The following is a 27,986-nucleotide window of genomic DNA, read 5'->3' as shown; positions in this document are numbered from 1 at the left end:
AATTCTTGGAGAACAGGAGAAGTGCCAGAAGACTGGAGAAGAGCAAATGTTGTTCCTATCTTCAAAAAGGGGAAGAAGGTGGACCCAGGCAACTATAGGCCGGTGAGTCTGACTTCTATACCAGGAAAGATCTTTGAACAAATTATTAAACAACATGTATGTCAGTACCTGGATAAGAATGAAGTGATTAAACAGAGTCAGCATGGGTTTGTAACTGATAAGTCATGTCAGACTAACTTAATTTCCTTCTATGACGGTATCACTGATTGGGTGGATCAAGGAAATGCTGTAGATATAGTATATCTTGACTTCAGCAAAGCATTTGACAAAGTCTCTCATACAATCCTTATTGAAAAAATGACTAAGTATGGAATGGACAAGGCAACTGTTAGGTGGATTCATAACTGGCTTAGTGATCGGACCCAAAGAGTGGTCGTAAATGGCTGCACATCCAGTTGGAAGAATGTCTCAAGTGGGGTACCACAGGGCTCTGTCCTGGGCCCTGTATTGTTCAACATCTTTATCAACGATTTAGATGAAGGAATTGAGGGTAAACTGATTAAATTTGCTGATGACACAAAGCTAGGAGGGATAGCTAATACTAGAGAGGAGAGAGAGAGGATTCAAAAAGATTTAAATAAACTGGAGAAGTGGGCAGCAACTAACAGAATGGTTTTTAACAGGGAGAAATGCAAAGTACTACATCTGGGCAATAAAAATGAAAAAAGCATATATAGAATGGGAGGAATAGGGCTAAGTGACAGCACATGTGAAAAAGACTTGGGTATACTAATAGATCACAGACTGAATATGAGTCAACAGTGTGATGCAGCAGCAAAAAAGGCAAATGCAATTCTAGGATGTATTAACAGAAGCATACAGTCTAGATCACGTGAAGTCATTATTTCCCTCTACTCCTCTTTGGTCAGACCTCATCTGGAATATTGTGTCCAGTTTTGGGCACCACATTTTAAAAAAGACATCAACAAACTGGAGCAAGTTCAGAAAAGAGCGACCAGAATGGTGACCGGTCTGCAAACCCTGTCTTATGAGGAAAGGTTGCAGGATTTGGGAATGTTTAGTTTGCAAAAGAGAAGACTGAGAGGAGACTTAATAGCTGTCTACAAATATCTAAAGGGCTGTCACATTGTAGAAGGATCAACTTTATTCTCATTTGCACAAGGAAAGACTAGAAGCAATGGGATGAAACTGAATGGGAAGAGACACAGATTAGATATTAGAAAAAACTTTTTGACAGTTAGAGTGATCAATGAGTGGAACAGGCTGCCACGAGAAGTGGTGAGTTCTCCTTCAATGGAAGTCTTCAAACAGAGGCTGGACAGACATCTGACTGGGATGATTTAGCGAATCCTGCTTTGAGCAGGGGGTTGGACCAGATGGCCCAGGAGGTCCCTTCCAACTCTACCATTCTATGATTCTATGATTCTATGATTCTATGTATATAAATAAAAAATACTTAAATATTGTGATTCAAATCCAATAACATATCTATTAATATCATGGAAATTTTATACACCAAAATAACAAAAAATATATCATAAAATAAAATGCAAAAAAATGAACTCGAACCCAGCACTTCAGAACAACTCAAAAATGTAGTTTACGTGTCTTAGCCCACTGGACCATACCAAATCCACAAACCCCGTGAGATCCTCAGATGTAGCAAATACCCCACTCATTGAATGATTTCAGAATATGATGTCAGAAAGGTGATTGTATTTAGATCCTGAATTTGTGATTGCTTTTTATGCCCTGATGAAGTGGCTGGTTTTGCCACGAAACGCGTAGGCTTATTAGAGATGTTTTTCATTATATGGACTGCCGAAGGTGCGCTTTCTTCTGCTCAGCGCGGTTTATTCAGCCCGGCTCTTTTTTCCGCTTTGGATTTGTTTCATTTACTACCAGCGACGACCGGACCTTTATGAGTGATTCCCAGTTTGTTGTGACTCACACAACTTCAGCAGGTGAGTCTAACTGACTGGGCTTGCTTGCTATTGTGGTTCTTCTAGACAATACACCCTATGTGCGCTTTCCATTTTTGTTTTTTCTAGCAAGTAAGAACAATAAAACATGAATAAAAGGCAATGGTAATTCCCAGAAGGGGTCGCAGTACCATATCATACATGAGGTAGGCTCACCCTCAGACAATGCTGGTGCCAGAGGTAGCGGCTGTTTTCAACACCATAGTGAGAGACATGAACATCAGGTCCAACACAGGTGGGGGGAAAATGTGCACAAATTGGGCAATTTTCAATAAACCAGCACAACAGCAAGGGCTACCTGTTCCTGTAACAAAGCCAAGGAGGGAGAAGTTGCAGAAGATGGTAAAAGGGTACTTATGTGACCATATGTGTGTCCTTTCTGGCGCTTCAGCTCCCTTTAATTATTGGGTGTCCAAGCTGAACACTTGGCCCGACCTCTCCTTATATGCCTTGGAGGTGCTGGCCTGCCCGGCTGCTACTGTGATGTCAGAGCGTTTTCAGTTCCGCTGGGTCAATCATCACTGATAGGCGCACACGCCTCTCCATGGAAAATGCAGACAGACTTACTCTGATTAAATTCAACAAGGACTCCACAGTTTGCAAGCATTCTTTGAAGACCTTTTTGTTCATGTTACTGGGTTGCTTTGAGGCAGCACAGTCCTTTGGATACTTTCTTGGTGATATCTCTGGGTAGCTTTAGGGTAGTACAATCCTTTGGAGACTTCCTTTGTGTTGTTAAGTTGTAGAGGCAGCAGAATTCTTACAAGACTTTCTTGGTAATGTCACTGAGTAGCTATTAGACAACACAATCCTTTGGATACGTGCTCTGTGATGTCAGTAGGGAGTGATGCAGCACAGTCCTTTGTAGACCTTCTTGTTGATGTCACTGGGTGGGTTTGGGGGGAGAACAATCCTTTGGAGACTTTCTTGGTGATGTCACTGAGTAATTTTGGGGGCAGCACAATCCTTGGAGACTTTCTTGGTGATGTCACACAATCCTTTGGTGATGTCTCTGGGTAACTTTAGGGTAGCCCAATCCTTTGGAGACTTTCTTGGTGATGTCACTGAGTAATTTTGGGGGCAGCACAATCCTTTGGAGACTTTCCTGGTGTCTCCGGGAAGCTATGGGGCAGCACAATCCTTGGAGACTTTCTTGGTGATGTCACACAATCCTTTGGTGATGTCTCTGGGTAACTTTAGGGTAGCCCAATCCTTTGGAAACTTTCTTGGTGATGTCACTGAAGAGCTTTCAGGAGGAGACATAACTGGTTAAGTCATGACTCTCATTATCTGCTTATTCTACGTGTGAAGATGGTTTCCAGACTCGCAGAAGTTGAAGGTGTGGAGCTGTGTAGATCCGAGCAGCGTGGGTATGTTGTCTGCTACTACACTACAGATTATGATTAAGCCATGTGGAGGATTGCCATTTCTAGGGGCTGCCAGTCTCCGATGTGTGGGCACCTGATTAGGTGACTCAAAAATAGAGTGAAAATGTCAGATAACGTTCCCTGGCCTCATTGGCTGAAGATTCAGTCCTTCCTCCCTGACACAACTGTAAGAAACGCTCTCCAGATGTGAGAGACATACTGAGAGGTAGAAGCTACGCAGCTCCGAGCAGGGAGCGAAGATCGACACCGCAGACACAGGTGAGAGACCGCTCTGACTTCACATGTAAGGAGTAGAGTGTCTTGACCCAAGACGTCAGACAGACATCTGAAATGTAGGGAGTAGACTGCCTTAATCTGAGACCTCAGAGAGAAACCTGTAATGTCAGAAATATACTGCCCTAACACAAGGCCTCAGAGAGACACCTGAAATGTAGGGAGTAGACTGCCTTAATCTGAGACCTCAGAGAGAAACCTGTAATGTCAGAAATATACTGCCCTAACACAAGGCCTCAGAGAGACACCTGAAATGTAGGGAGTAGACTGCACTGACCAAAGACCTCAAATGTAGGGGATAGATTGCCCATACCCAAGACCTTATAGAGACGCTCGAAATGTAGGGAGCAGACTGCCCTAATCTGAGACCTCAGAGAGACACCTGAAATGTAGGGAGTAGACTCCCCTGACTCAAAGCCTCAGCGACACCTCAAATGTAAGTGATAGACTGTCCTAACCTGAGACATGAGAGATACTGCCCTGTCCTGAGGCAAAAGAGTCACCTTAAATCTAAGGAGCAGAGTGTTCAACTCAAGCATCAGAGAGACACCTGACATGTAGGAGTTCACTGCCCTAAACTGAGACCTCAGAGAGACACCTAAAATATAAGGAATTGACTGCCCTGATCCAAGACCTCAGAGAAACACCTGAAAAATAAGTAGTAGACTGCTCTGACCTGAGACTTCAGTGATGCTTCAAATGTAGGGAGAAGACTTTCCTGACCGTAGACATCAGAGAGACACCTGAAATGTAAAGAATAGACTGCCCTAACCTAAGAAATCAGAGTGACATTTCAAATGCAAGGAATTGACTGACCTGACCCAAGAATCAGACACCTGAAATGTAGGGAATAGACTGACCGAGACGTCAGAGAGACATCTCCAATGTAAGGAGTAGAGTGTCCTGATACAAGATGCAGGAGAAACTCCTAAAATGAAAGGAGTAGATTGTTCCAACTCAAGACATCGGAGAGACACCTGAAATGTATGAAGAAGACTTCCCTTACCTGAGACCTCAGAGAGCAACCTGAAATGTAAGGAATAGACTGCCCTGACTTGAGACATCAAAGAGTCACCTGCAATGTAGTAAATAGACTGTCTGGACCCCAGACCTCAGAAGGCTGTTTATGAACAGATGAGAGACAACCTCATCATATACAAGTAAGTGACAGCTCCGCAGATATGGGTGAAAGACATACGGGCAACAAAAGCCAAAAGAGAAACCTCAGGCCGAGGTAAATGACTGTTAGAGGACATAATCCCAAGCTGAGAGATGGGTGATGACAAGGAGCTTTAGAGGTAGAGACGAAGGTCCTGGTACCAGGGGCCAAACTCAGGGGCCACACAGTCTAACCATAAGATGTGATTACTTTACAGATCTGCTACGAAAGTGAAACAGATACTGAAGAAAAGGTGAGAATTTGGGACACGGTGTAAAGTATGGCCCAGGGTGTCTCTATACCAGCCACAGGCTAGGTTCACATCGCTTTAGTGTCATCCGTTTAATGGATCCGTTAAACGGATGCGCTAACGGTGATGCACAAAATCTAATTTTTTCTACGATCGCGCTAATGCATGGTAGAATTGCGTCGGCATGCGTTAGTAATAGAGGTCTATGCACAGCGAATGCTTCCGTTCGCTGTGCGTTCGACCTAACGTAGCCGAAAACGCGTTAGACGGCGTTCGAAGTTGCGTCACAAAGTAACGGACTATCACTAATACCTGCCGATATTGACATGCGTTAGGATTCGTTACGATAATGAATGGCAATGGGTGCATTAACGGATGAGTTACAATGCGATATTGCCACTTAGTAACGGATCCGTCAAACGAGTGGCAACTAACGCGATGTGAACCCAGCCTTGGATCAGTGTCTATATGCCGCTCTCCTGAAATTGGCCCTTTCATGCTTCACACAACAGAAACGACACTCGTTGAGAAGATAAAACTCAGCCAATAAAAGAGAGAAATCTTCTATGAAACGAACATTGGTTTCATGGAGCCCAAACCAGCTCTGTTGACCCTGCTCTTCATACATCTGAGCACAGGAGAGAGACTGTTCTATGCAAGAGATGGCTCCGGTATACAGAGTCAATCCAAGGACAAGGCACAGTCCATCATCACAGAGACATATGCCCAGGTAATGATTGTGATGTGGGTGTAGGTGATGGAGTGGAGTTTGGTGCAAGTGATGGAGTGTGGCGTAAGTGGAGGTGAAGAGGAGTGGTGTAGATGTTGGCTATGGAGAGAGTTGGAGGTGATGGAGTGCGGTGGAGGTGGAGGTGTTGGAGTGTGGAGTAAGTAATGGAGTGTGGTGTAGGAGATGGAGGGTGGTGTTGGTGAAGGAGTGTGGTGAAGGTGATGGAGTGAGGTGCAGGCGATGGAGTGTGGTGTAGGTGATGGAGTGTGGAGTAAGTGAGGGAGTGTGGTGTAGGTGATGGAATGTGGTGTAGGTGATGGAGTGTGGTGAAGGTGATGGAGTGTGGTGTAGGCGATAGATTGTGATGTAGGTGATGGAGTGTGGAGTAAGTGATAGAGAGTGGTGTAGGTGATGGAGTGTGAAGTAAGTGATTGAGTAAGTGATGGAGTGTGGGGTTGGTGATTGGGTGTGGTGTAGGTGGTGGAGTGTGGGGTAGGTGATGAAGTGTGGTGAAGGTGATGGAGTGTGGTGTAGGTGATTGAGTGTGGTGTAGGTGATTGAGTGTGGTGTAGGTGATGGAGTGTGGTGTAGGTGGTGGAATGTGGGGTAGGTGATGGAGTGTGGTGGAGGTGATGGAGTGTGGAGTAGGTGGTGGAATGTGGGGTAGGTGATGGAGTGTGGTGTAGGTAATGGAGTGTGGTGAAGGTGATGGAGTGTGGTGAAGGTGATGGAGTGTGGTGAAGGTGATGGAGTGTGGTGTAGGTGGTGGAATGTGGGGTAGGTGATGGAGTGTGGTGGAGGTGATGGAGTGTGGAGTAGGTGGTGGAATGTGGGGTAGGTGATGGAGTGTGGTGTAGGTGATGGAGTGTGGTGTAGGTGATGGAGTGTGGTGTAGGTGATGGAGTGTGGTGTAGGTGATGGAGTGTGGTGGAGGTGATGGAGTGTGGAGTAGGTGTTGGAATGTGGGGTAGGTGATGGAGTGTGGTGTAGGTGATGGAGTGTGGTGGAGGTGATGGAGTGTGGGGTAGGTGATGGAGTGTGGTGTAGGTGATGGAGTGTGGTGAAGGTGATGGAGTTTAGTGTAGGTGATGGAGTGTGATGGAGGTGATGGAGTGAGGGGTAGGTCATGGAGTGTGGTGTAGGTGATGGAGTGTGGTGTAGATAATGGAATGTGGTGGAGGTGATGGAGTGTTGTGTAGGTGATGGAGTGTGGTGTAGGTGATGTAGTGTGGAGTAAATGATGGAGTGTTGTATAGGTGATGGAGTGTGGTGTAGGAGATGGAGTGTGGTGGAGGTGATGGATTGTGGTGGAGTGTGGTGTAGGTGATGGAGTGTGGTGTAGGTGATCTAGTGTGGAGTAAGTGATGGAGTGTGGTGTAGGTGGTGGAGTAAGTGATGGAGTGTGGTGTAGGTGATGGAGTGTGGTGCAGATGATGGAGTGTGGAGTAAATGATGGAGTGTGGTGTAGGTGATGTAGTATTGTGTGAGCGATGGAGTGTGGTGTAGGTGATGTAGTGAGGAGTAAGTGATGAAGTGTGGTGTAGGTGATGGTGTGTGGAGGAATTGATGGAGTGTGGTGTAGGTGATGGAGTGTGGTGTAGGTGATGGAGTTTGGAGTTGGTGATGTAGTGTGGTGTAGGTGATGGAGTATGGAGTAAGTGATGGAGTGTAGTGTAGGTGATGGAGTGTGGTGTAGGTGATGGAGTGTGGTCTAGGTGATGGAGTGTGGAGTAAGTGATGGAGTGTGGTGTAAGTGATGGAGTGTGGTGTAGGTGATGGAGTGTGCTGCAGATGATGGAGTGTGGAGTAAATGATGGAGTGTGGTGTATGTGATGTAGTGAGGAGTAAGTGATGGAGTGTGGTGTAGCTGATGGAGTGTGGAGTAAGTGATGGAGTGTTGTATAGGTGATGGAGTGTGGTGTAGGTGATGGAGTGAGGTGGAGGTGATGTAGTGTGGAGTAAGTGATGGAGTGTGGTGTAGGAGATGGAGAGTGGTGGAGGTGATGGAGTGTGGAGTAAGTGAGGGAGTGTGGTATAGGTGATAGAGTGTGGTGGAAGTGGAGTGTGGTGTAGGTAATGGAGTGAGGTGCAGGTGATGGAGTGTGGTGTAGGTGATGGAGTCTGTGGTAGGTGATGGAGTGTGGAGTAAGTGATGGATTAAGTGAAGGAGTGTGGTGTAGGTGATGGAGTGTGGAGTAAGTGAGGAAGTGTGGTGTAGGTGATGGAGTGTGGAGTAAGTGTTGGAGTAAGTGATGGAGTGTCGTGTAGGTGATGGAGTGTGGTGTAGGTGATGGAGTGTGGTGTAGGTGATGAAGTGTGGTGTAGGTGATGGAGTGTGGTGTAGGTGATGGAGTGTGGAGTAACTGATGGAGTGTGGGGTAGGTGATGGAGTGTGGTGAAGGTGATGGAGTGTGGTGTAGGTGATGGAGTGTGGAGTAACTGATGGAGTGTGGGGTGGGTGATGGAGTGTGGTGCAGTTGATGGGGTGTGGTGAAAGTGATGGAGTGTGGTGTAGGCGATAGAGTGTGATGTAGGTGATGAAGTATGGTGAAGGTGATGGAGTGTGGGGTAGGTGATGGAGTGTGGGGTAGGTGATGGAGTGTGGTGTAGGTGATGGAGTGTGGAGTAACTGATGGAGTGTGGGGTAGGTGATGGAGTGTGGTGAAAGTGATGGAGTGTGGTGTAGGCGATAGAGTGTGATGTAGGTGATGAAGTATGGTGGAGGTGATGGAATGTGGGGTAGGTGATGGAGTGTGGTGTAGGTGATGGAGTGTGGTGCAGGTGATGGAGTGTGGGGTAGGTGATGGAGTGTGGTGTAGGTGATTGAGTGTGGTGAAAGTGATGGAGTGTGGTGTAGGTGATGGAGTGTGGAGTAGGTGATGTAGGGTGGGGTAGGTGATGTAGGGTGGGGTAGGTGATGGAGTGTGGTGAAGGTGATGGAGTGTGGTGAAGGTGATGGAGTGTGGTGTAGGTGATGGAGTGTGGTGTAGGTGATGGAGTGTGGTGTAGGTGATGGAGTGTGGTGAAGGTGATGGAGGTGATGGAGTGTGGTGTAGGAGATGGAGTGTGGTGGAGGTGATGGATTGTGGTGGAGGTGATGGAGTGTGGTGTAGGAGATGGAGTGTGGTGGAGGTGATGGATTGTGGTGGAGTGTGGTGTAGGTGATGGAGTGTGGTGGAGGTGATGGAGTGTGGTGTAAGAGATGGAGTGTGGTGGAGTGTGGTGCAGGTGATGGAATGTGGTATAGGTGATGGAGTGTGGAGTATGTGAGGGAGTGTGGTATAGGTGATAGAGTGTGTTGGAAGTGATGGAGTGTGGTGTAGGTAATGGAGTGAGGTGCAGGTGATGGAGTGTGGTGTAGGTGATGGAGTCTGTGGTAGTTGATGGAGTGTGGAGTAAGTGATGGATTAAGTGAAGGAGTGTGGTGTAGGTGATGGAGTGTGGTATAGGTGATGGAGTGTGGTGTAGGTGATGGAGTGTGGAGTAAGTGATGGAGTGTGGTATAGGTGATGGAGTGTGTGGTAGGTCATGGAGTGTGGTGTACGTGATGGAATGTGGTATAGGCGATGGAGTGTGGAGTAAGTAAGGGAGTGTGGTGTAGGTGATGGAGTGTGGAGTAAGTGATGGAGTGTGGTATAGGTGATGGAGTGTGGAGTAAGTGATGGAGTGTGGTATAGGTGATGTAGTGTGGTATAGGTGATGGAGTGTGGGGTAGGTGATGGAGTGTGGTGGAGGTGATGGAGTGTTGTGTAGGTGATGGAGTGTGGTGAAGGTGATGGAGTTTGGTGGAGGTGATGGAGGTGATGGAGTGTGGTGTAGGAGATGGAGTGTGGTGTAGGTGATGGAGTGTGGTGGAGGTGATGGAGTGTGGTGTAGGAGATGGAGTGTGGTGGAGGTGATGGATTGTGGTGGAGTGTGGTGTAGGTGATGGAGTGTGGTGGAGGTGATGGAGTGTGGTGGAGGTGATGGAGTGTGGTGTAGGAGATGGAGTGTGGTGGAGGTGATGGATTGTGGTGGAGTGTGGTGTAGGTGATGGAGTGTGGTGTAGGTGATCTAGTGTGGAGTAAGTGATGGAGTGTGGTGTAGGTGATGGAGTGTGGAGTAAGTGTTGGAGTAAGTGATGGAGTGTGGTGTAGGTGATGGAGTGTGGTGTAGGTGATGGAGTGTGGTGTAGGTGATGGAGTGTGGAGTAACTGATGGAGTGTGGGGTAGGTGATGGAGTGTGGTGTAGGCGATAGAGTGTGATGTAGGTGATGAAGTATGGTGAAGGTGATGGAGTGTGGTGTAGGTGATGGAGTGTGGTGCAGGTGATGGAGTGTGGGGTAGGTGATGGAGTGTGGTGTAGGTGATTGAGTGTGGTGCAGGTGATGGAGTGTGGGGTAGGTGATGGAGTGTGGTGTAGGTGATTGAGTGTGGTGAAGCTGATGGAGTGTGGTGTAGGTGATGGAGTGTGGAGTAGGTGATGGAGTGTGGTGTAGGTGATGGAGTGTGGTGAAGGTGATGGAGTGTGGTGTAGGTGATGGAGTGTGGTGGAGGTGATGGAGTGTGGTGGAGGTGATGGAGTGTGGGGTAGGTGATGGAGTGTGGTGTAGGTGATGGAGTGTGGTGTAGGTGATGGAGTGTGGTGAAGGTGATGGAGGTGATGGAGTGTGGTGTAGGAGATGGAGTGTGGTGGAGGTGATGGATTGTGGTGGAGGTGATGGAGTGTGGTGTAGGAAATGGAGTGTGGTGGAGGTGAAGGATTGTGGTGGAGTGTGGTGTAGGTGATGGAGTGTGGTGGAGGTGATGGAGTGTGGTGTAAGAGATGGAGTGTGGTGGAGTGTGGTGCAGGTGATGGAATGTGGTATAGGTGATGGAGTGTGGAGTAAGTGAGGGAGTGTGGTATAGGTGATAGAGTGTGTTTGAAGTGATGGAGTGTGGTGTAGGTAATGGAGTGAGGTGCAGGTGATGGAGTGTGGTGTAGGTGATGGAGTGTGGAGTAAGTGATGGATTAAGTGAAGGAGTGTGGTGTAGGTGATGGAGTGTGGAAGTGATGGAGTGTGGTATAGGTGATGGAGTGTGGTGTAGGTGATGGAGTGTGGAGTAAGTGATGGAGTGTGGTATAGGTGATGGAGTGTGGGGTAGGTCATGGAGTGTGGTGTACGTGATGGAATGTGGTATAGGTGATGGAGTGTGGAGTAAGTGAGGGAGTGTGGTGTAGGTGATGGAGTGTGGAGTAAGTGATGGAGTGTGGTATAGGTGATGGAGTGTGGAGTAAGTGATGGAGTGTGGTATAGGTGATGGAGTGTGGTATAGGTGATGTAATGTGGTGGAGGTGATGAAGTGTGGGGTAGGTGATGGAGTGTGGTGGAGGTGATGGAGTGTGGGGTAGGTGATGGAGTGTGGTGAAGGTGATGGAGTTTGGTGTAGGTGATGGAGTGTGGTGGAGGTGATGGATTGTGGTGGAGTGTGGTGTAGGAGATGGAGTGTGGTGGAGGTGATGGATTGTGGTGGAGTGTGGTGTAGGTGATGGAATGTGGTATAGGTGATGGAGTGTGGAGTAAGTGAGGGAGTGTGGTATAGGTGATGGAGTGTGGTGGAAGTGATGGAGTGTGGTGTAGGTGATGGAGTCTGTGGTAGGTGATGGAGTGTGGAGTAAGTGATGGAGTAAGTGATGGAGTGTGGTATAGGTGATGGAGTGTGGTGTAGGTGATGGAGTGTGGAGTAAGTGATGGAGTGTGGTATAGGTGATGGAGTGTGGTGCAGGTGATGGAGTGTGGGGTAGGTGATGGAGTGTGGTGTAGGTGATTGAGTGTGGTGCAGGTGATGGAGTGTGGGGTAGGTGATGGAGTGTGGTGTAGGTGATTGAGTGTGGTGAAGCTGATGGAGTGTGGTGTAGGTGATGGAGTGTGGTGGAGGTGATGGAGTGTGGTGGAGGTGATGGAGTGTGGGGTAGGTGATGGAGTGTGGTGTAGGTGATGGAGTGTGGTGTAGGTGATGGAGTGTGGTGAAGGTGATGGAGGTGATGGAGTGTGGTGTAGGTGATTGAGTGTGGTGCAGGTGATGGAGTGTGGAGTAGGTGATGGAGTGTGGTGTAGGTGATGGAGTGTGGTGAAGGTGATGGAGTGTGGTGTAGGTGATGGAGTGTGGTGGAGGTGATGGAGTGTGGTGGAGGTGATGGAGTGTGGGGTAGGTGATGGAGTGTGGTGTAGGTGATGGAGTGTGGTGTAGGTGATGGAGTGTGGTGAAGGTGATGGAGGTGATGGAGTGTGGTGTAGGTGATGGAGTGTGGTGTAGGTGATGGAGTGTGGTGAAGGTGATGGAGTGTGGTGTAGGTGATGGAGTGTGGTGGAGGTGATGGAGGTGATGGAGTGTGGAGTAGGTGATGGAGTGTGGTGTAGGTGATGGAGTGTGGTGAAGGTGATGGAGTGTGGTGTAGGTGATGGAGTGTGGTGGAGGTGATGGAGTGTGGTGGAGGTGATGGAGTGTGGGGTAGGTGATGGAGTGTGGTGTAGGTGATGGAGTGTGGTGTAGGTGATGGAGTGTGGTGAAGGTGGTGGAGGTGATGGATTGTGGTGGAGGTGATGGAGTGTGGTGTAGGAAATGGAGTGTGGTGGAGGTGAAGGATTGTGGTGGAGTGTGGTGTAGGTGATGGAGTGTGGTGGAGGTGATGGAGTGTGGTGTAAGAGATGGAGTGTGGTGGAGTGTGGTGCAGGTGATGGAATGTGGTATAGGTGATGGAGTGTGGAGTAAGTGAGGGAGTGTGGTATAGGTGATAGAGTGTGTTGGAAGTGATGGAGTGTGGTGTAGGTAATGGAGTGAGGTGCAGGTGATGGAGTGTGGTGTAGGTGATGGAGTGTGGAGTAAGTGATGGATTAAGTGAAGGAGTGTGGTGTAGGTGATGGAGTGTGGAAGTGATGGAGTGTGGTATAGGTGATGGAGTGTGGTGTAGGTGATGGAGTGTGGAGTAAGTGATGGAGTGTGGTATAGGTGATGGAGTGTGGGGTAGGTCATGGAGTGTGGTGTACGTGATGGAATGTGGTATAGGTGATGGAGTGTGGAGTAAGTGAGGGAGTGTGGTGTAGGTGATGGAGTGTGGAGTAAGTGATGGAGTGTGGTATAGGTGATGGAGTGTGGAGTAAGTGATGGAGTGTGGTATAGGTGATGGAGTGTGGTATAGGTGATGTAATGTGGTGGAGGTGATGGAGTGTGGGGTAGGTGATGGAGTGTGGTGGAGGTGATGGAGTGTGGGGTAGGTGATGGAGTGTGGGGTAGGTGATGGAGTGTGGTGTAGGTGATGGAGTGTGGAGTAAGTGAAGGAGTGTGGTATAGGTGATGGAGTGTGGTGTAGGTGATGGAGTGTGGAGTAAGTGATGGAGTGTGGTATAGGTGATGGAGTGTGGGGTAGGTTATGGAGTGTGGTATAGGTGATGGAGTGTGGTGGAGGTGATGGAGTGTGGTGGAGGTGATGGAGTGTGGGGTAGGTGATGGAGTGTGGTGTAGGTGATGGAGTGTGGAGTAAGTGATGGAGTGTGGTATAGGTGATGGAGTGTGGAGTAAGTGATGGGGTGAGGTGAAGGTGGAGTGTGGAGTAAGTGATGGAGTGGGGTGTAGGTGATGGAGTGTGGAGTAAGTGATGGAGTGTGGTGTAGGTGATGGAGTGTGGTGTAGGTGATGGAGCTTGGAGTAGGTGATGGAGTGTGGTGTAGGTGATGGAGTGTGGTGTAGGTGATGGTGTGTGGAGTAAGTGATGGAGTGTGGAGTAAGTGATGGAGTGTGGTGTAGGTGACGGAGTGTGGAGTGAGTGTGGAGTAAGTGATGGAGTGTGGTGTAGGTGATGGAGTTTGGAGTAGGTGATGGAGTGTGGTGTAGGAGATGGAGTATGGTGGAGGTGATGTAGTGTGGAGTAGGTGATGGAGTGTGGTTTAGGTGATGGAGTGTGGTGTAGGTGATGGAATCTGGAGTAGGTGATGGAGTGTGGTGTAGGTGATGGAGTGTGGCGAAGGTGATGGAGTGTGGTGTAGGAGATGGAGTGTGGTGAAGGTGATGGAGTGTGGTGTAGGAGATGGAGTGTGGTGGAGGTGATGGAGTGTGGTGTAGGTGATGGAATCTGGAGTAGGTGATGGAGTGTGGTGTAAGTGATGGAGTGTGGTGGAGGTGATGGAGTGTGGGGTAGGTGATGGAGTGTGGTGAAGGTGATGGAGTGTGGTGAAGGTGATGAAGTTTGGTGTAGGCGATGGAGTGTGGTGGAGGTGATGGAGTGTGGTGTAGGTGATGGAATCTGGAGTAGGTGATGGAGTGTGGTGTAGGTGATGGAGTGTGGCGAAGGTGATGGAGTGTGGTGTAGGAGATGGAGTGTGGTGAAGGTGATGGAGTGTGGTGTAGGAGATGTAGTGTGGAGTAGGTGATGGAGTGTGGTGTAGGTGATGGAGTGTGGCGAAGGTGATGGAGTGTGGTGTAGGAGATGGAGTGTGGTGAAGGTGATGGAGTGTGGTGTAGGAGATGGAGTGTGGTGTAGGAGATGGAGTATGGTGGAGGTGATGGATTGTGGTGGAGTGTGGTGTAGGTGATGGATTGTGGTGTAGGTGATGGAGTGTGGTGTAGGTGATGTAGTGTGGAGTAAGTAATGGAGTGTGGTATAGGTGATGGAGTGTGGAGTAAGTGAGGGAGTGTGGTGTAGGTTATTGAGTGTGGAGTAAGTGATGGAGTGTGGTATAAGTGATGGAGTGTAGAGTAAGTGATGGGGTGAGGTGTAGGTGGAGTGTGGAGTAAGTGATGGAGCGTGGTGTAGGTGATGGAGTGTGGAGTAAGTGATGCAGTATCGTGTAGGTGATGTAGTATTGTGTGAGTGATGGAGTGTGGTGTAGGTGATGTAGTGTGGTGAGGTGATGTAGTGAGGAGTAAGTGATGGAGTGTGGTGTAGGTGATGGAGTGTGGAGTAAGTGATGGAGTGTGGTGCAGATGATGGAGTGTGGAGTAAATGATGGAGTGTGGTGTAGGTGAAGTAGTATTGTGTGAGTGATGGAGTGTGGTGTAGGTGATGTAGTGTGGTGAGGTGTGGAGTAAGTGATGGAGTGTGGTGTAGGTGATGGAGTGTGGTGTAGCTGATGGAGTTTGGAGTAGGTGATGGAGTGTGGTGTAGGTGATGGAGTGTGGAGTAGGTGATGGAGTGTGGTGTAGGTGATGGAATCTGGAGTAGGTGATGGAGTGTGGTGTAGGTGATGGAGTGTGGCGAAGGTGATGGAGTGTGGTGTAGGAGATGGAGTGTGGTGAAGGTGATGGAGTGTGGTGTAGGAGATGTAGTGTGGAGTAGGTGATGGAGTGTGGTGTAGGTGATGGAGTGTGGCGAAGGTGATGGAGTGTGGTGTAGGAGATGGAGTGTGGTGAAGGTGATGGAGTGTGGTGTAGGAGATGGAGTGTGGTGTAGGAGATGGAGTATGGTGGAGGTGATGGATTGTGGTGGAGTGTGGTGTAGGTGATGGATTGTGGTGTAGGTGATGGAGTGTGGTGTAGGTGATGTAGTGTGGAGTAAGTAATGGAGTGTGGTATAGGTGATGGAGTGTGGAGTAAGTGAGGGAGTGTGGTGTAGGTTATTGAGTGTGGAGTAAGTGATGGAGTGTGGTATAAGTGATGGAGTGTAGAGTAAGTGATGGGGTGAGGTGTAGGTGGAGTGTGGAGTAAGTGATGGAGCGTGGTGTAGGTGATGGAGTGTGGAGTAAGTGATGCAGTATCGTGTAGGTGATGTAGTATTGTGTGAGTGATGGAGTGTGGTGTAGGTGATGTAGTGTGGTGAGGTGATGTAGTGAGGAGTAAGTGATGGAGTGTGGTGTAGGTGATGGAGTGTGGAGTAAGTGATGGAGTGTGGTGCAGATGATGGAGTGTGGAGTAAATGATGGAGTGTGGTGTAGGTGAAGTAGTATTGTGTGAGTGATGGAGTGTGGTGTAGGTGATGTAGTGTGGTGAGGTGTGGAGTAAGTGATGGAGTGTGGTGTAGGTGATGGAGTGTGGTGTAGCTGATGGAGTTTGGAGTAGGTGATGGAGTGTGGTGTAGGTGATGGAGTGTGGAGTAAGTGATGGAGTGTGGTGTAGGTGATGGTGTGTGGAGTAAGTGATGGAGTGTGGTATAGGTGATGGTGTGTGGAGTAAGTGATGGAGTGTGGTGTGGTGATGTAGTGTGGAGTAAGTGATGGAGTGTGGTGTATGTCATGGAGTCTGGTGTAGGCAGGCCAGGACTTGCCATCTGGCAATTCTGGCAAATGCTAGAAGGGCCTGTCTGGTAGTGGGCCGCTTGGAAACTACGTTGTAAACAGATTCGGTATTCTCAAGACTCCCATACTGTTAAGAGCTTTGATAAAGCACAAAGTTACTGACTTTGTCACTTACCCCAGCAAGCAACGGGTATCATTGAAAATACTGGCTTGTAGTAGATCTTGCTTTACTTCATCCAGAGTAATATTAATAATATATGCCATCTGGTTCTTGCGGAAAGTGACAGCATGGGACTGTGTGATTTCAAATGCCAGGGCTGAATTTCAATCCCTGTTGTCACATAATCTTTTTTTCTCATGATGTCATCTATTTTGTGAAGTGCACTAATCCCTCCTGCATCAAAACAACCCTACAACATGATGCTGCCACCACCATGTTTCACAGTTGGGATGGTGTTCTTAGGCTTGCAGGCTTCTCCCTTTTCCCTCCAAATGTAACGATAGTCATTATGCCTAAAAAGTTCAATTTTAGTTTCATCAATCACAGGACATGTCTCCAAAAACTAAGGTCTTTGCTCCTGTGTGCATTTGTAAACATTTAGTTTTGTTTTTTGTATCATTTGGAGTAATGGCTTCTTCCTGGCAGAGTGGCCTTTCAAACCATGTTGATACAGTGCTCATTTCACTGTAGAAATTGACACAATCTTATCAGCTTCCGCCATCATCTTCACAAGGTGTTTTGCTTTTGCCCTGGGGTTGATATGCACATGTCGGACCAAAGCCTGTTCTTCTCTGGGACACAGAACCCATCTCCTTCCTGAGCGGTGTGATGGATGGACATTCCCATCTTGTTTGTACTTGCATATAATTGTTTGTACAGATTAATGAGGCGCCTTCAGGTATCTTGAAATTGTACCCAAGGATGAGCCAGACTTGCGCAAATCTTCCTCATATCTTGGCTGATTTCTTGAGACTTTCCCAAGATGCTACACAAAGAAGCAGTGTGTTTCAGGTGAGCATTACAATACATCCACTTGAATGTCTCTAATTTGCTAAGACATTGCCAAAAAACTTATCAGAAGCTTACAAACACATGATATCATCATATAGGCAGTCCAGAATTGTTTAAAGGCATAATAATCTTAGTGGATAGAAACTTTTGACTTTGCAGTAAGTAATAAAAATGCCTTAAACATTCTCTCTCTCTCTCATTATTTTGGCATTTGGCAAATATTAATAATTATGGTAACCCTAATGGACCTAAAACGGGAAAAGTTTATTCTGATTTCATGTCAGATATTGAGATAAACCTGCAGATGTGTCTTTTTATATAGTGGATGGAAACTTCTGGTTTCAACTGTACAAGTAATTATATGAAATGTTTCTTAACATTTTTTTCAGTAAAATCAATTTTAACTTTGGTTTTGTATGTTTTATTGTCAGTCCGTAAAAGTGGCGTAATAATCTGATAACATTGTTCTCAGCACCGTCCTGGGATTCAGAGATGCTTTCAGGGGTCTTCCGCATGCTGTTCCCAACTACATCTGCTTCCATCCACACATGTTGTGCATCCAGGAATGTCTGACAACTGTGGTTGCACTAGACTAATAGGTTATGTGGAGTCCAGGTGTCCTGCCAATGTAATGAGCTTTCTGCTTTGGCCAGTGGGACAGTACCACATCCTTTTATGGCCAGATATTAGGCCTTGATCACTCTCTAAACACGGGTCTCTGGTTGTCCAGCTGTTCCTCAGACTGACCCTTGTACCCTAACTGTGTCTTATCCTAGTGTCACCTTATTGTGACTGACTCACTGGTATTGGATCCCAGTTATTCCCCTGACTTCATTATTCAGTCTATTGTTTCGTCACCCCAGTTACTGACCTTTGTTACTTGACGTTGTAGGCGGTTTAGGCAGTGATTACTGTCTTTGAGTGAGGTATTGGTGAAGATGATGGGATGGGTAGGGTACAGGTGGAGACAATGGGGTGCACTGTAAGTGGAGATGACGGATGCGGTGTAGTCGATGATGACGGTCTTGGATTGGAGTGTAGGCTGTGGTGAAGTGGTGTGGTGAAGGCAGTGATGATTGTCTTGGAATGCGGTGTAGGTGGAGATGATGGGGTGTGGTGTAGACAGAGATGACTGTCTTGCAGTATGTTGTAGGTGCAGATTATGGGGTGTGGTGTAGGCAATGGTGACTGACTTGGATTGGAGTGTAGACGGTGATGAAGTGGTGTGGTGAAGGCAGTGATGACTGTCTTGGAATAGGGTGTAGTTGGAGATGATGGGGTGTGGTGTAGACAGAGATGACTGTCTTGTAGTATGTTGTAGGTGCAGATTATGGGGTGTGGTGTAGGCAATGGTGACTGACTTGGATTGGAGTGTAGACGGTGGTGAAGTGGTGTGGTGAAGGCAGTGATGATTGTCTTGGAATAGGGTGTAGTTGGAGATGACAGGGTGTGGTGTAGACAGAGATGACTGTCTTGCAGTATGTTGTAGGTGCAGATTATGGGGTCAGGTTTAAGCAACAGTTACTGACTTGGATTGGAGAGTAGGCAGTGGTGAAGTGGTGTGGTGAAGGCAGTGATGACTGTCTTGGAATGTGGTGTAGGTGGAGATGATGGGGTGTGGTGTAGACAGAGATGACTGTCTTGCAGTATGTTGTAGGTGCAGATTATGGGGTGTGGTGTAGGCAATGGTGACTGACTTGGATTGGAGTGTAGACGGTGGTGAAGTGGTGTAGTGAAGGCAGTGATGATTGTCTTGGAATAGGGTGTAGTTGGAGATGACAGGGTGTGGTGTAGACAGAGATGACTGTCTTGTAGTATGTTGTAGGTGCAGATTATGGGGTCAGGTTTAAGCAACAGTTACTGACTTGGATTGGAGTGTAGGCAGTGGTGAAATGGTGTGGTGAAGGCAGTGATGACTGTCTTGGAATGTGGTGTAGGTGGAGATGATGGGGTGTGGTGTAGACAGAGATGACTGTCTTGCAGTATGTTGTAGGTGCAGATTATGGGGTGTGGTGTAGGCAATGGTGACTGACTTGGATTGGAGTGTAGACGGTGGTGAAGTGGTGTGGTGAAGGCAGTGATGATTGTCTTGGAATAGGGTGTAGTTGGAGATGACAGGGTGTGGTGTAGGCGATAATGATGATCTTGGAATGAGGTGCTGATGGGTATGACGAGGTGCAGTGCAGGCAGGGATAACTGTCTTAGAGTGGGGTGTTGGTGGAAATAACAGGGTGTGGTGTAGGTGATGATGACTGTCTTGGAATGGGGTGCTGGTGGAGATAACAGGGTGTGGTGTAGGTGATGATGACTGTCTTGGAGTTGGGTATTGGTGAAGTTGATAGGGTGCGGTGAAGACGATGATGACTGTTTTGGACTGAGGTATTGATGGAAATATCTTCCCTTTGCTATAACTATTCATTTTTTTGTTTCTTGAAGAAATACCTCTGGAAGTATGGCTGGATCGAGCCAGTCCGCTGGGACTCTTTGCTATCCCGCACTACTCCATCAGCTTCTGGGGAGAATGTGGACCCAGCCGACATCTCCAGCCTTCTGAGTGAGGACAAGTCTTTCTCTTCTACTCAACCAGTCATTCATGAGCTTCCAGAAACATCAATAAATCCTAGATTCATCAGAGCCTTGAAGAAATTCCAGGAGGCTAACAGGCTGAAAGTGACGGGGGAGTTGGATGAAGCCACTCAGGAGGCCATGAGTGCACCACGTTGTGGGGTCCCTGACCGTAAGATCCCAGAGGTAGAAAAGAACGAATATGTGAACCCAACTGAAAGTGCCACTTCAATACCATATAGTGGCCAAAAAGCTGAATATTTACATTTTACCTCCTCTGCCACCCCCATCATGCCCTCCAGTGAGAGAATCCGGAGGGAAATTATGGAGGCAAAAAAGAGAATTCAATCACAACTGAGGGACAACCAAGAGCTGGGACGTCACGTTAGGAAGAAACGCAGTGACCTCATCAAGGCAGGAACCAAGAAGGGGGCCTTCTCTAAGCCTACAATAAAATGGAGGTTGCTGGGGGAGGGGTACAGCGTGTGGCTGACTACTAACCAACAGAGGTCCATACTAATGCGAGCCTTCAGGATCTGGAGTGAAGTCGTCCCCCTCAACTTTGAAGAAGATTTGATATCTCCTGCCCACCTCATAGACATAAAGCTGGGCTTCGGGACCCGTGAGTACTAGAACGTCACCGATTTCTCTTCTGAGGAGTAACGACAGGCGTCTTTCTTGCCCAGAATATTTGACCCTGACTAGAGAGGTAGAAAGTCTTTCCCGCGCAGATAATGGTATTATTGGGGAGGCCTACATTGTAGAAACTTGTGGTTATTATAACAGTGATATCCACAGTGCCCCCGTAATAACAGTGACAGAGTGTTTTGTTAGTTACGTGGGCTCTTGACTTTCTGTCCTTCTTTCTCTCTCCCTTCCAGGGCGGCACCTGGGCTGCTCTCAGCTCTTTGATGGGACGGGCAGGGAGTTTGCTCATGCCTGGCGTCTGGGGGACATACATTTTGACGATGATGAACATTTTGTGCCTCCCAATAGTGAGCAGGGGATCAGTCTACTGAAGGTGAGAGCTGCCACTGTTGAAGAGGTGTGAGGGTCATGTGCACCTCCAGTGAGCTGTGAGGGTCATGTGCACCTCCAGTAAGGGTCATGTGCACCTCCAGTGACATACCACAGACATGTACACCTCCACTGAGGTGTGAGGGTCATTGTGCACCTCCAGTGATGTTAGAGGGTCATTTTTCACCTCCTCTGAGGTGTGAGGGTCATTTTGCACCTCCTCTGAGGTGTGAGGGTCATGTGCACCTCCTCTGAGGTGTGAGGGTCATGTGCACCTCCTCTGAGGTGTGAGGGTCATGTGCACCTCCTCTGAGGTGTGAGGGTCATGTGCACCTCCTCTGAGGTGTGAGGGTCATGTGCACCTCCTCTGAGGTGTGAGGGTCATGTGCACCTCCACTGAGGTGTGAGGGCCATGTGCTTCACCAGTGAGTTGTGAAAGTCATGTGCACCTCCATTAAGAGTCATATGCACCTCCAGTGAAATGTCAGGGTCATGTTCACATCCACTAAGTTGTGAAGATCATCTGCATCTCTAGTGACATGTGAGGGTCATACACACCTCCACTGAATTGCGAGGATCATGTGCACCTCCAGTGAAGTGTGAGGGTCATGTGCACCTCCACTGAGGTGTGAGGGTCATGTGTACCTCTACTCTAGTGAGATGTGAAGGTCATGTGCACCTCCAGTGAGGGTCACGTGCACTTCCAGCGATGTGTGAGGGTCAAGTGCACCTCCAGTGAGATGCGAGGGTCATGTAAACTTCCAGTGAGGGTCATGTGCACTACGAGTGAGGTGTGAGGGCAATGTGCATCTCCAGTAAGGTGTGAGGGTCATGTGCACATCCAATGAGGGTTGAGGGTCATGTGCACCTCCAGTGGGGTGTGAGGGTCATGTGCACCTCCAGTGAGGTGTGAGGGTCCTGTGCACCTGTAATGAAGTGTGACGGTCATGTGCACCTTCAGTGATCTGTGAGGATTCTGTGCACCTGCAATCAGGTGTGAGGATCATGTGTGACTCAAGTGAGGTGTGTGGTTTTTTTTGCATCTTTAGTGAGATGTCACAGTAGTGTGCACCTCTAGTGATCATGTGCACCTTCAGTGAGGTGAGAGGGTCATGTGAACCTCCTGTGAGGTGTGAGAGTCATGTGTACAACTAGTGAGGTGTGAGGGTTGTGTGCACCTCCAGTGAAGTGTGAGGGTCATATGTGACTACCATGAGGTGCAGTACGTGCCTTCCAGACGTTCTTGTGCTGATGTCTGCTCTCATGTGTCTCCTCTTGACTGCAGGTTGCTGTACATGAGATTGGACACGTCCTCGGCCTCAGTCACATGAATGACGTGACCTCTGTCATGCAGCCAAACTACATCCCGGCCAACAACAGGATGGAGCTGGATGACGCTGATCGTAGGGAGATCCAGAGGGTTTATGGTGAGAAATGAAAGTGGTGAGAAGTCTCAGCTCGGAACTACAAATGTTTAAAGAGTGACCGCTCTTACAGTACAGAGCTCCATAGTGTGACCGTTCTTACAGTACAGAGCTCTATAGTGTGACCGCTCTTACAGTACAGAGCTCTATAGTGTGACCGCTCTTACAGTACAGAGCTCCATAGTGTGACCGTTCTTACAGTACAGAGCTCTATAGTGTGACCGCTCTTACAGTACAGAGCTCTACAGTGTGACCGCTCTTACAGTACAGAGCTCTATAGTGTGACCGCTCTTACAGTACAGAGCTCTACAGTGTGACCGCTCTTACAGTACACAGCTCTATAGTGTGACCGCTCTTACAGTACAGAGCTCTATAGTGTGACCGCTCTTACAGTACAGAGCTCTATAGTGTGACCGCTCTTACAGTACAGAGCTCTATAGTGTGACCGCTCTTACAGTACAGAGCTCTATAGTGTGACCGCTCTTACAGTACAGAGCTCTATAGTGTGACCGCTCTTACAGTACAGGGCTCTATAGTGTGACCGCTCTTACAGTACACAGCTCTATAGTGTGCCCGCTCTTACAGTACAGGGCTATATAGTGTGACCGCTCTTACAGTACAGAGATCTATAGTGTGATCGCTGTTACAGTACAGAGCTCTATAGTGTGACCGCTCTTACAGTACAGAGATCTATAGTGTGACCGCTCTTACAGTACAGGGCTCTATAGTGTGACCGCTCTTACAGTACAGAGCTCTATAGTGTGACCGCTCTTACAGTACACAGCTCTATAGTGTGGCCGCTCTTACAGTACAGAGCTCTATAGTGTGACCGCTCTTACAGTACACGGCTCTATAGTGTGGCCGCTCTTACAGTACAGAGCTCTATAGTGTGACCGCTCTTACAGTACACGGCTCTATAGTGTGACCGCTCTTACAGTACAGAGCTCTATAGTGTGACCGCTCTTACAGTACACAGCTCTATAGTGTGACCGCTCTTACACTACAGAGCTCTATAGTGTGACCGCTCTTACAGTACACGGCTCTATAGTGTGGCCGCTCTTACAGTACAGAGCTCTATAGTGTGACCGCTCTTACAGTACACGGCTCTATAGTGTGACCGCTCTTACAGTACAGAGCTCTATAGTGTGACCGCTCTTACAGTACAGAGCTCTATAGTGTGACCGCTCTTACAGTACAGAGCTCTATAGTGTGACCGCTCTTACACTACAGAGCTCTATAGTGTGACCGCTCTTACAGTACACAGCTCTATAGTGTGACCGCTCTTACAGTACAGAGCTCTATAGTGTGATCGCTCTTACAGTACACAGCTCTATAGTGTGACCGCTCTTACAGTACAGAGCTCTATAGTGTGACCGCTCTTACAGTACAGAGCTCTATAGTGTGACCGCTCTTACAGTACACAGCTCTATAGTGTGACCGCTCTTACAGTGCACAGCTCTATAGTGTGACCGCTCTTACAGTACACAGCTCTATAGTGTGACCGCTCTTACAGTACAGAGCTCTATAGTGTGACCGCTCTTACAGTACACAGCTCTGTAGTGTAACTGCTCTTACAGTACACAGCTCTATAGTGTGACCGCTCTTACAGTACACAGCTCTATAGTGTGACCGCTCTTACAGTACCGCTCTTACAGTACAGAGCTCTATAGTGTGACCGCTCTTACAGTACAGAGCTTTATAGTGTGACTGCTTTCACAGTACAGAGCTCTATAGTGTGACGGCTCTTACAGTACAGAGTTCTATAGTGTGACCGCTCTTACAGTACAGAGCTCTATAGTGTGACCGCTCTTACAGTACACGGCTCTATAGTGTGACCGCTCTTACAGGACATGGCTCTATAGTGTGACCGCTCTTACAGTACACGGCTCTATAGTGTGACCGCTCTTACAGTACAGAGCTCTATAGTGTGACAGCTCTTACAGTACAGAGCTCTATAGTGTGACTGCTTTTACAGTACAGAGCTCTATAGTGTGACGGCTCTTACAGTACAGAGTTCTATAGTGTGACCGCTCTTACAGTACACAGCTCTATAGTGTGACCGCTCTTACAGTACACGGCTCTATAGTGTGACCGCTCTTACAGGACACAGCTCTATAGTGTGACCGCTCTTACAGTACACGGCTCTATAGTGTGACCGCTCTTACAGTACAGAGCTCTATAGTGTGATCGCTCTTACAGTACAGAGCTCTATAGTGTGACCGCTCTTACAGTACACGGCTCTATAGTGTGACCGCTCTTACAGTACAGAGCTCTATAGTGTGACCGCTCTTACAGTACAGAGCTCTATAGTGTGACCGCTCTTACAGTACAGAGCTCTATAGTGTGACGGCTCTTACAGTACAGAGCTCTATAGTGTGACCGCTCTTACAGTACACGGCTCTATAGTGTGACCGCTCTTACAGGACACAGCTCTATAGTGTGACTGCTCTTACAGTACAGAGCTCTATAGTGTGACGGCTCTTACAGTACAGAGTTCTATAGTGTGACCGCTCTTACAGTACACGGCTCTATAGTGTGACCGCTCTTACAGTACACAGGTCTATAGTGTGACCGCTCTTACAGTACACAGCTCTATAGTGTGACCGCTCTTACAGTACAGGGCTCTATAGTGTGACCGCTCTTACAGTACAGAGCTCTATAGTGTGACCGCTCATACAGTACAGAGCTCTATAGTGTGGCCGCTCTTATAGTACAGAGCTCTATAGTGTGACCGCTCTTACAGTACACAGCTCTATAGAGTTACCGCTCTTACTGTACAGGGCTCTATAGTGTGGCCGCTCTTACAGTACACAGCTCTATAGTGTGACCGCTCTTACAGTACACAGCTCTGTAGTGTGACCGCTCTTACAGTACACAGCTCTATAGTGTGACCGCTCTTACAGTACAGAGCTCTATAGTGTGATCGCTCTTACAGTACACAGCTCTATAGTGTGACCGCTCTTACAGTACAGAGCTCTATAGTGTGACCGCTCATACAGTACAGAGCTCTATAGTGTGGCCGCTCTTATAGTACAGAGCGCTATAGTGTGACCGCTCTTACAGTACACAGCTCTATAGAGTTACCGCTCTTACTGTACAGGGCTCTATAGTGTGGCCGCTCTTACAGTACACAGCTCTATAGTGTGACCGCTCTTACAGTACACAGCTCTGTAGTGTGACCGCTCTTACAGTACACAGCTCTCATAGAATCATAGAATCGTAGAGTTGGAAGGGACCTCCTGGGCCATCTGGTCCAACCCCCTGCTCAAAGCAGGATTCGCTAAATCATCCCAGTCAGATGTCTGTCCAGCCTCTGTTTGAAGACTTCCATTGAAGGAGAACTCACCACTTCTCGTGGCAGCCTGTTCCACTCATTGATCACTCTAACTGTCAAAAAGTTTTTTCTAATATCTAATCTGTGTCTCCTCCCATTCAGTTTTATCCCATTGCTTCTAGTCTTTCCTTGTGCAAATGAGAATAAAGTTGATCCTTCTACAATGTGACAGCCCTTTAGATATTTGTAGACAGCAATTAAGTCTCCTCTCAGTCTTCTCTTTTGCAAACTAAACATTCCCAAATCCTGCAACCTTTCCTCATAAGACAGGGTTTGCAGACCGGTCACCATTCTGGTCGCTCTTTTCTGAACTTGCTCCAGTTTGTTGATGTCTTTTTTAAAATGTGGTGCCCAAAACTGGACACAATATTCCAGATGAGGTCTGACCAAAGAGGAGTAGAGGGAAATAATGACTTCACGTGATCTAGACTGTATGCTTCTGTTAATACATCCTAGAACTGCATTTGCCTTTTTTGCTGCTGCATCACACTGTTGACTCATATTCAGTCTGTGATCTATTAGTATACCCAAGTCTTTTTCACATGTGCTGTCACTTAGCCCTATTCCTCCCATTCTATATATGCTTTTTTCATTTTTATTGCCCAGATGTAGTACTTTGCATTTCTCCCTGTTAAAAACCATTCTGTTAGTTACTGCCCACTTCTCCAGTTTATTTAAATCTTTTTGAATCCTCTCTCTCTCTTCTCTAGTATTAGCTATCCCTCCTAGCTTTGTGTCATCAGCAAATTTAATCAGTTTACCCTCAATTCCTTCATCTAAATCGTTGATAAAGATGTTGAACAATACAGGGCCCAGGACAGAGCCCTGTGGTACCCCACTTGAGACATTCTTCCAACTGGATGTGCAGCCATTTACGACCACTCTTTGGGTCCGATCACTAAGCCAGCTATGAATCCACCTAACAGTTGCCTTGTCCATTCCATACTTAGTCATTTTTTCAATAAGGATTGTATGAGAGACTTTGTCAAATGCTTTGCTGAAGTCAAGATATACTATATCTACAGCATTTCCTTGATCCACCCAATCAGTGATACCGTCATAGAAGGAAATTAAGTTAGTCTGACATGACTTATTAGTTACAAACCCATGCTGACTCTGTTTGATCACTTCATTCTTATCCAGGTATTGACTTACATGTTGTTTAATAATTTGTTCAAAGATCTTTCCTGGTATAGAAGTCAGACTCACCGGCCTATAGTTGCCTGGGTCCACCTTCTTCCCCTTTTTGAAGATAGGAACAACATTTGCTCTTCTCCAGTCTTCTGGCACTTCTCCTGTTCTCCAAGAATTTTCAAAGATTATGGAGAGTGGTTCAGAAATTTCTTCTGCTATCTCCTTCAGTACTCTGGGGTGTAATTCATCTGGACCTGGAGACTTGAATTCATTTAGGTTAGCTAAGTGTTTCCTCACTATCTTTCTGTTTATAGATATCCTGGATTCTTCTATTCCCTTAATAGGACAGTGAATAACAGTTGGTGTTACATTTCCTTTCTGAGAGAAAACAGATGCAAAATAGGAATTTAAAAGTTCAGCCTTCTCAACATCCTGTCTTACCATTTCATCATTTTCATCCTGTAAACATCCTATAGCATCTTTGACTTTTCTTTTACTTTTGACATATCCCCAAAATCCTTTATTATTGCTTTTGACATCTCTTGCAAGCCTCAATTCATTTTCAGCTTTAGCTAATCTGATTTGTGCCCTGCAGATTCTGCAGACAGCATTATATTCTTCTTTAGATATGCCTCCCTCTTTCCATTTTATAAACATTTTTTTCTTCCTTTTTAGCATGTGCTTAAGTTCTGTGTTCACCCATCCTGGTTTCCTTAAATGCTTCCTATTCTTCCCTCTTTTCGGAATTGTTAACAACTGTGCTTTGAGAATTTCATTTTTCAAGATTTCCCATCCTTCCTGGACATTTTTGTCTTTAAGGATATCCAGCCATTGGATCCCTCCAATTCTCTTTCTGAATCCCTTAAAATCTGCCTTTCTGAAATCTAACCTTGACGTCTGAGTCTTCACAGGTCTTCCGCCTCTAGTTATCCAAAATTCTAAAATAGCATGGTCGCTACCTCCTAGGGTTCCAGCCACTTTTACCTCCTCAACCATTTCCTCCCTGTTTATAAGGATTAGATCCAAGGTAGCAGTTCCCCTTGTTTTCTCCCCTACCTTTTGGAAGATAAAGTTGTCAGCAAGAGAGGATAAGAATTTCCTTGACCTGTTAGTTTTGCCTGAGAGAGATTCCCAACAAATGTCTGGATAGTTGAAATCTCCCATGACAACTATGTCATATTTTTTGGAGAACTTGGCCATTTGATGCATAAAGAGTTCATCCATATCTTCAGCTTGCACAGGCGGCCTGTAGTAAATGCCTACAATGGTGTCCTTTCCATTGTTCTGTCCTTGTATTCTTACCCAAACAGTTTCCACAGAACTCCCAGTCTCTGAAGCTTCAATCTCTGTGCAGATATATGCGTTTCTAACATACAATGCAACACCCCCTCCTCGTTTATCAAGTCTGTTTCTTGCAAATAAGTTGTATTCTTCTAGTCTTGTATTCCAATCATGTGTATCGTCCCACCAAGTTTCAGTGATTCCAATGACATCATATTTCTTTTCCTGT

At 47.1% G+C, this 27,986-nt stretch overlaps 1 protein-coding gene across 1 annotated transcript in view; it reads left to right on the top strand.

Annotated features, from left to right (window-relative positions):
- The first annotated feature begins 3,431 nt into the window (after nt 1–3,431).
- The window catches only part of LOC141077945 (matrix metalloproteinase-21-like), a 48,215-nt gene continuing 23,660 nt past the window's right edge, over nt 3,432–27,986 (top strand). The window contains exons 1-6 of the mRNA XM_073564728.1: nt 3,432–3,649; nt 5,041–5,076; nt 5,586–5,803; nt 19,439–20,189; nt 20,449–20,588; nt 21,870–22,011. Of these exons, the coding sequence (XP_073420829.1) occupies nt 5,660–5,803; nt 19,439–20,189; nt 20,449–20,588; nt 21,870–22,011 (1,177 nt within the window). The 5' untranslated portion in view covers nt 3,432–3,649; nt 5,041–5,076; nt 5,586–5,659. The remainder of the gene's footprint in view (nt 3,650–5,040; nt 5,077–5,585; nt 5,804–19,438; nt 20,190–20,448; nt 20,589–21,869; nt 22,012–27,986) is intronic.

The sequence above is a fragment of the Dendrobates tinctorius genome, unplaced genomic scaffold (genome assembly GCF_039654945.1).
Source record: "Dendrobates tinctorius isolate UK_male_01 unplaced genomic scaffold, ASM3965494v1 ptg000483l, whole genome shotgun sequence".
Taxonomy (NCBI): Eukaryota; Metazoa; Chordata; class Amphibia; order Anura; family Dendrobatidae; genus Dendrobates; species Dendrobates tinctorius.
This window is presented reverse-complemented; position numbering and strand designations above follow the sequence as displayed.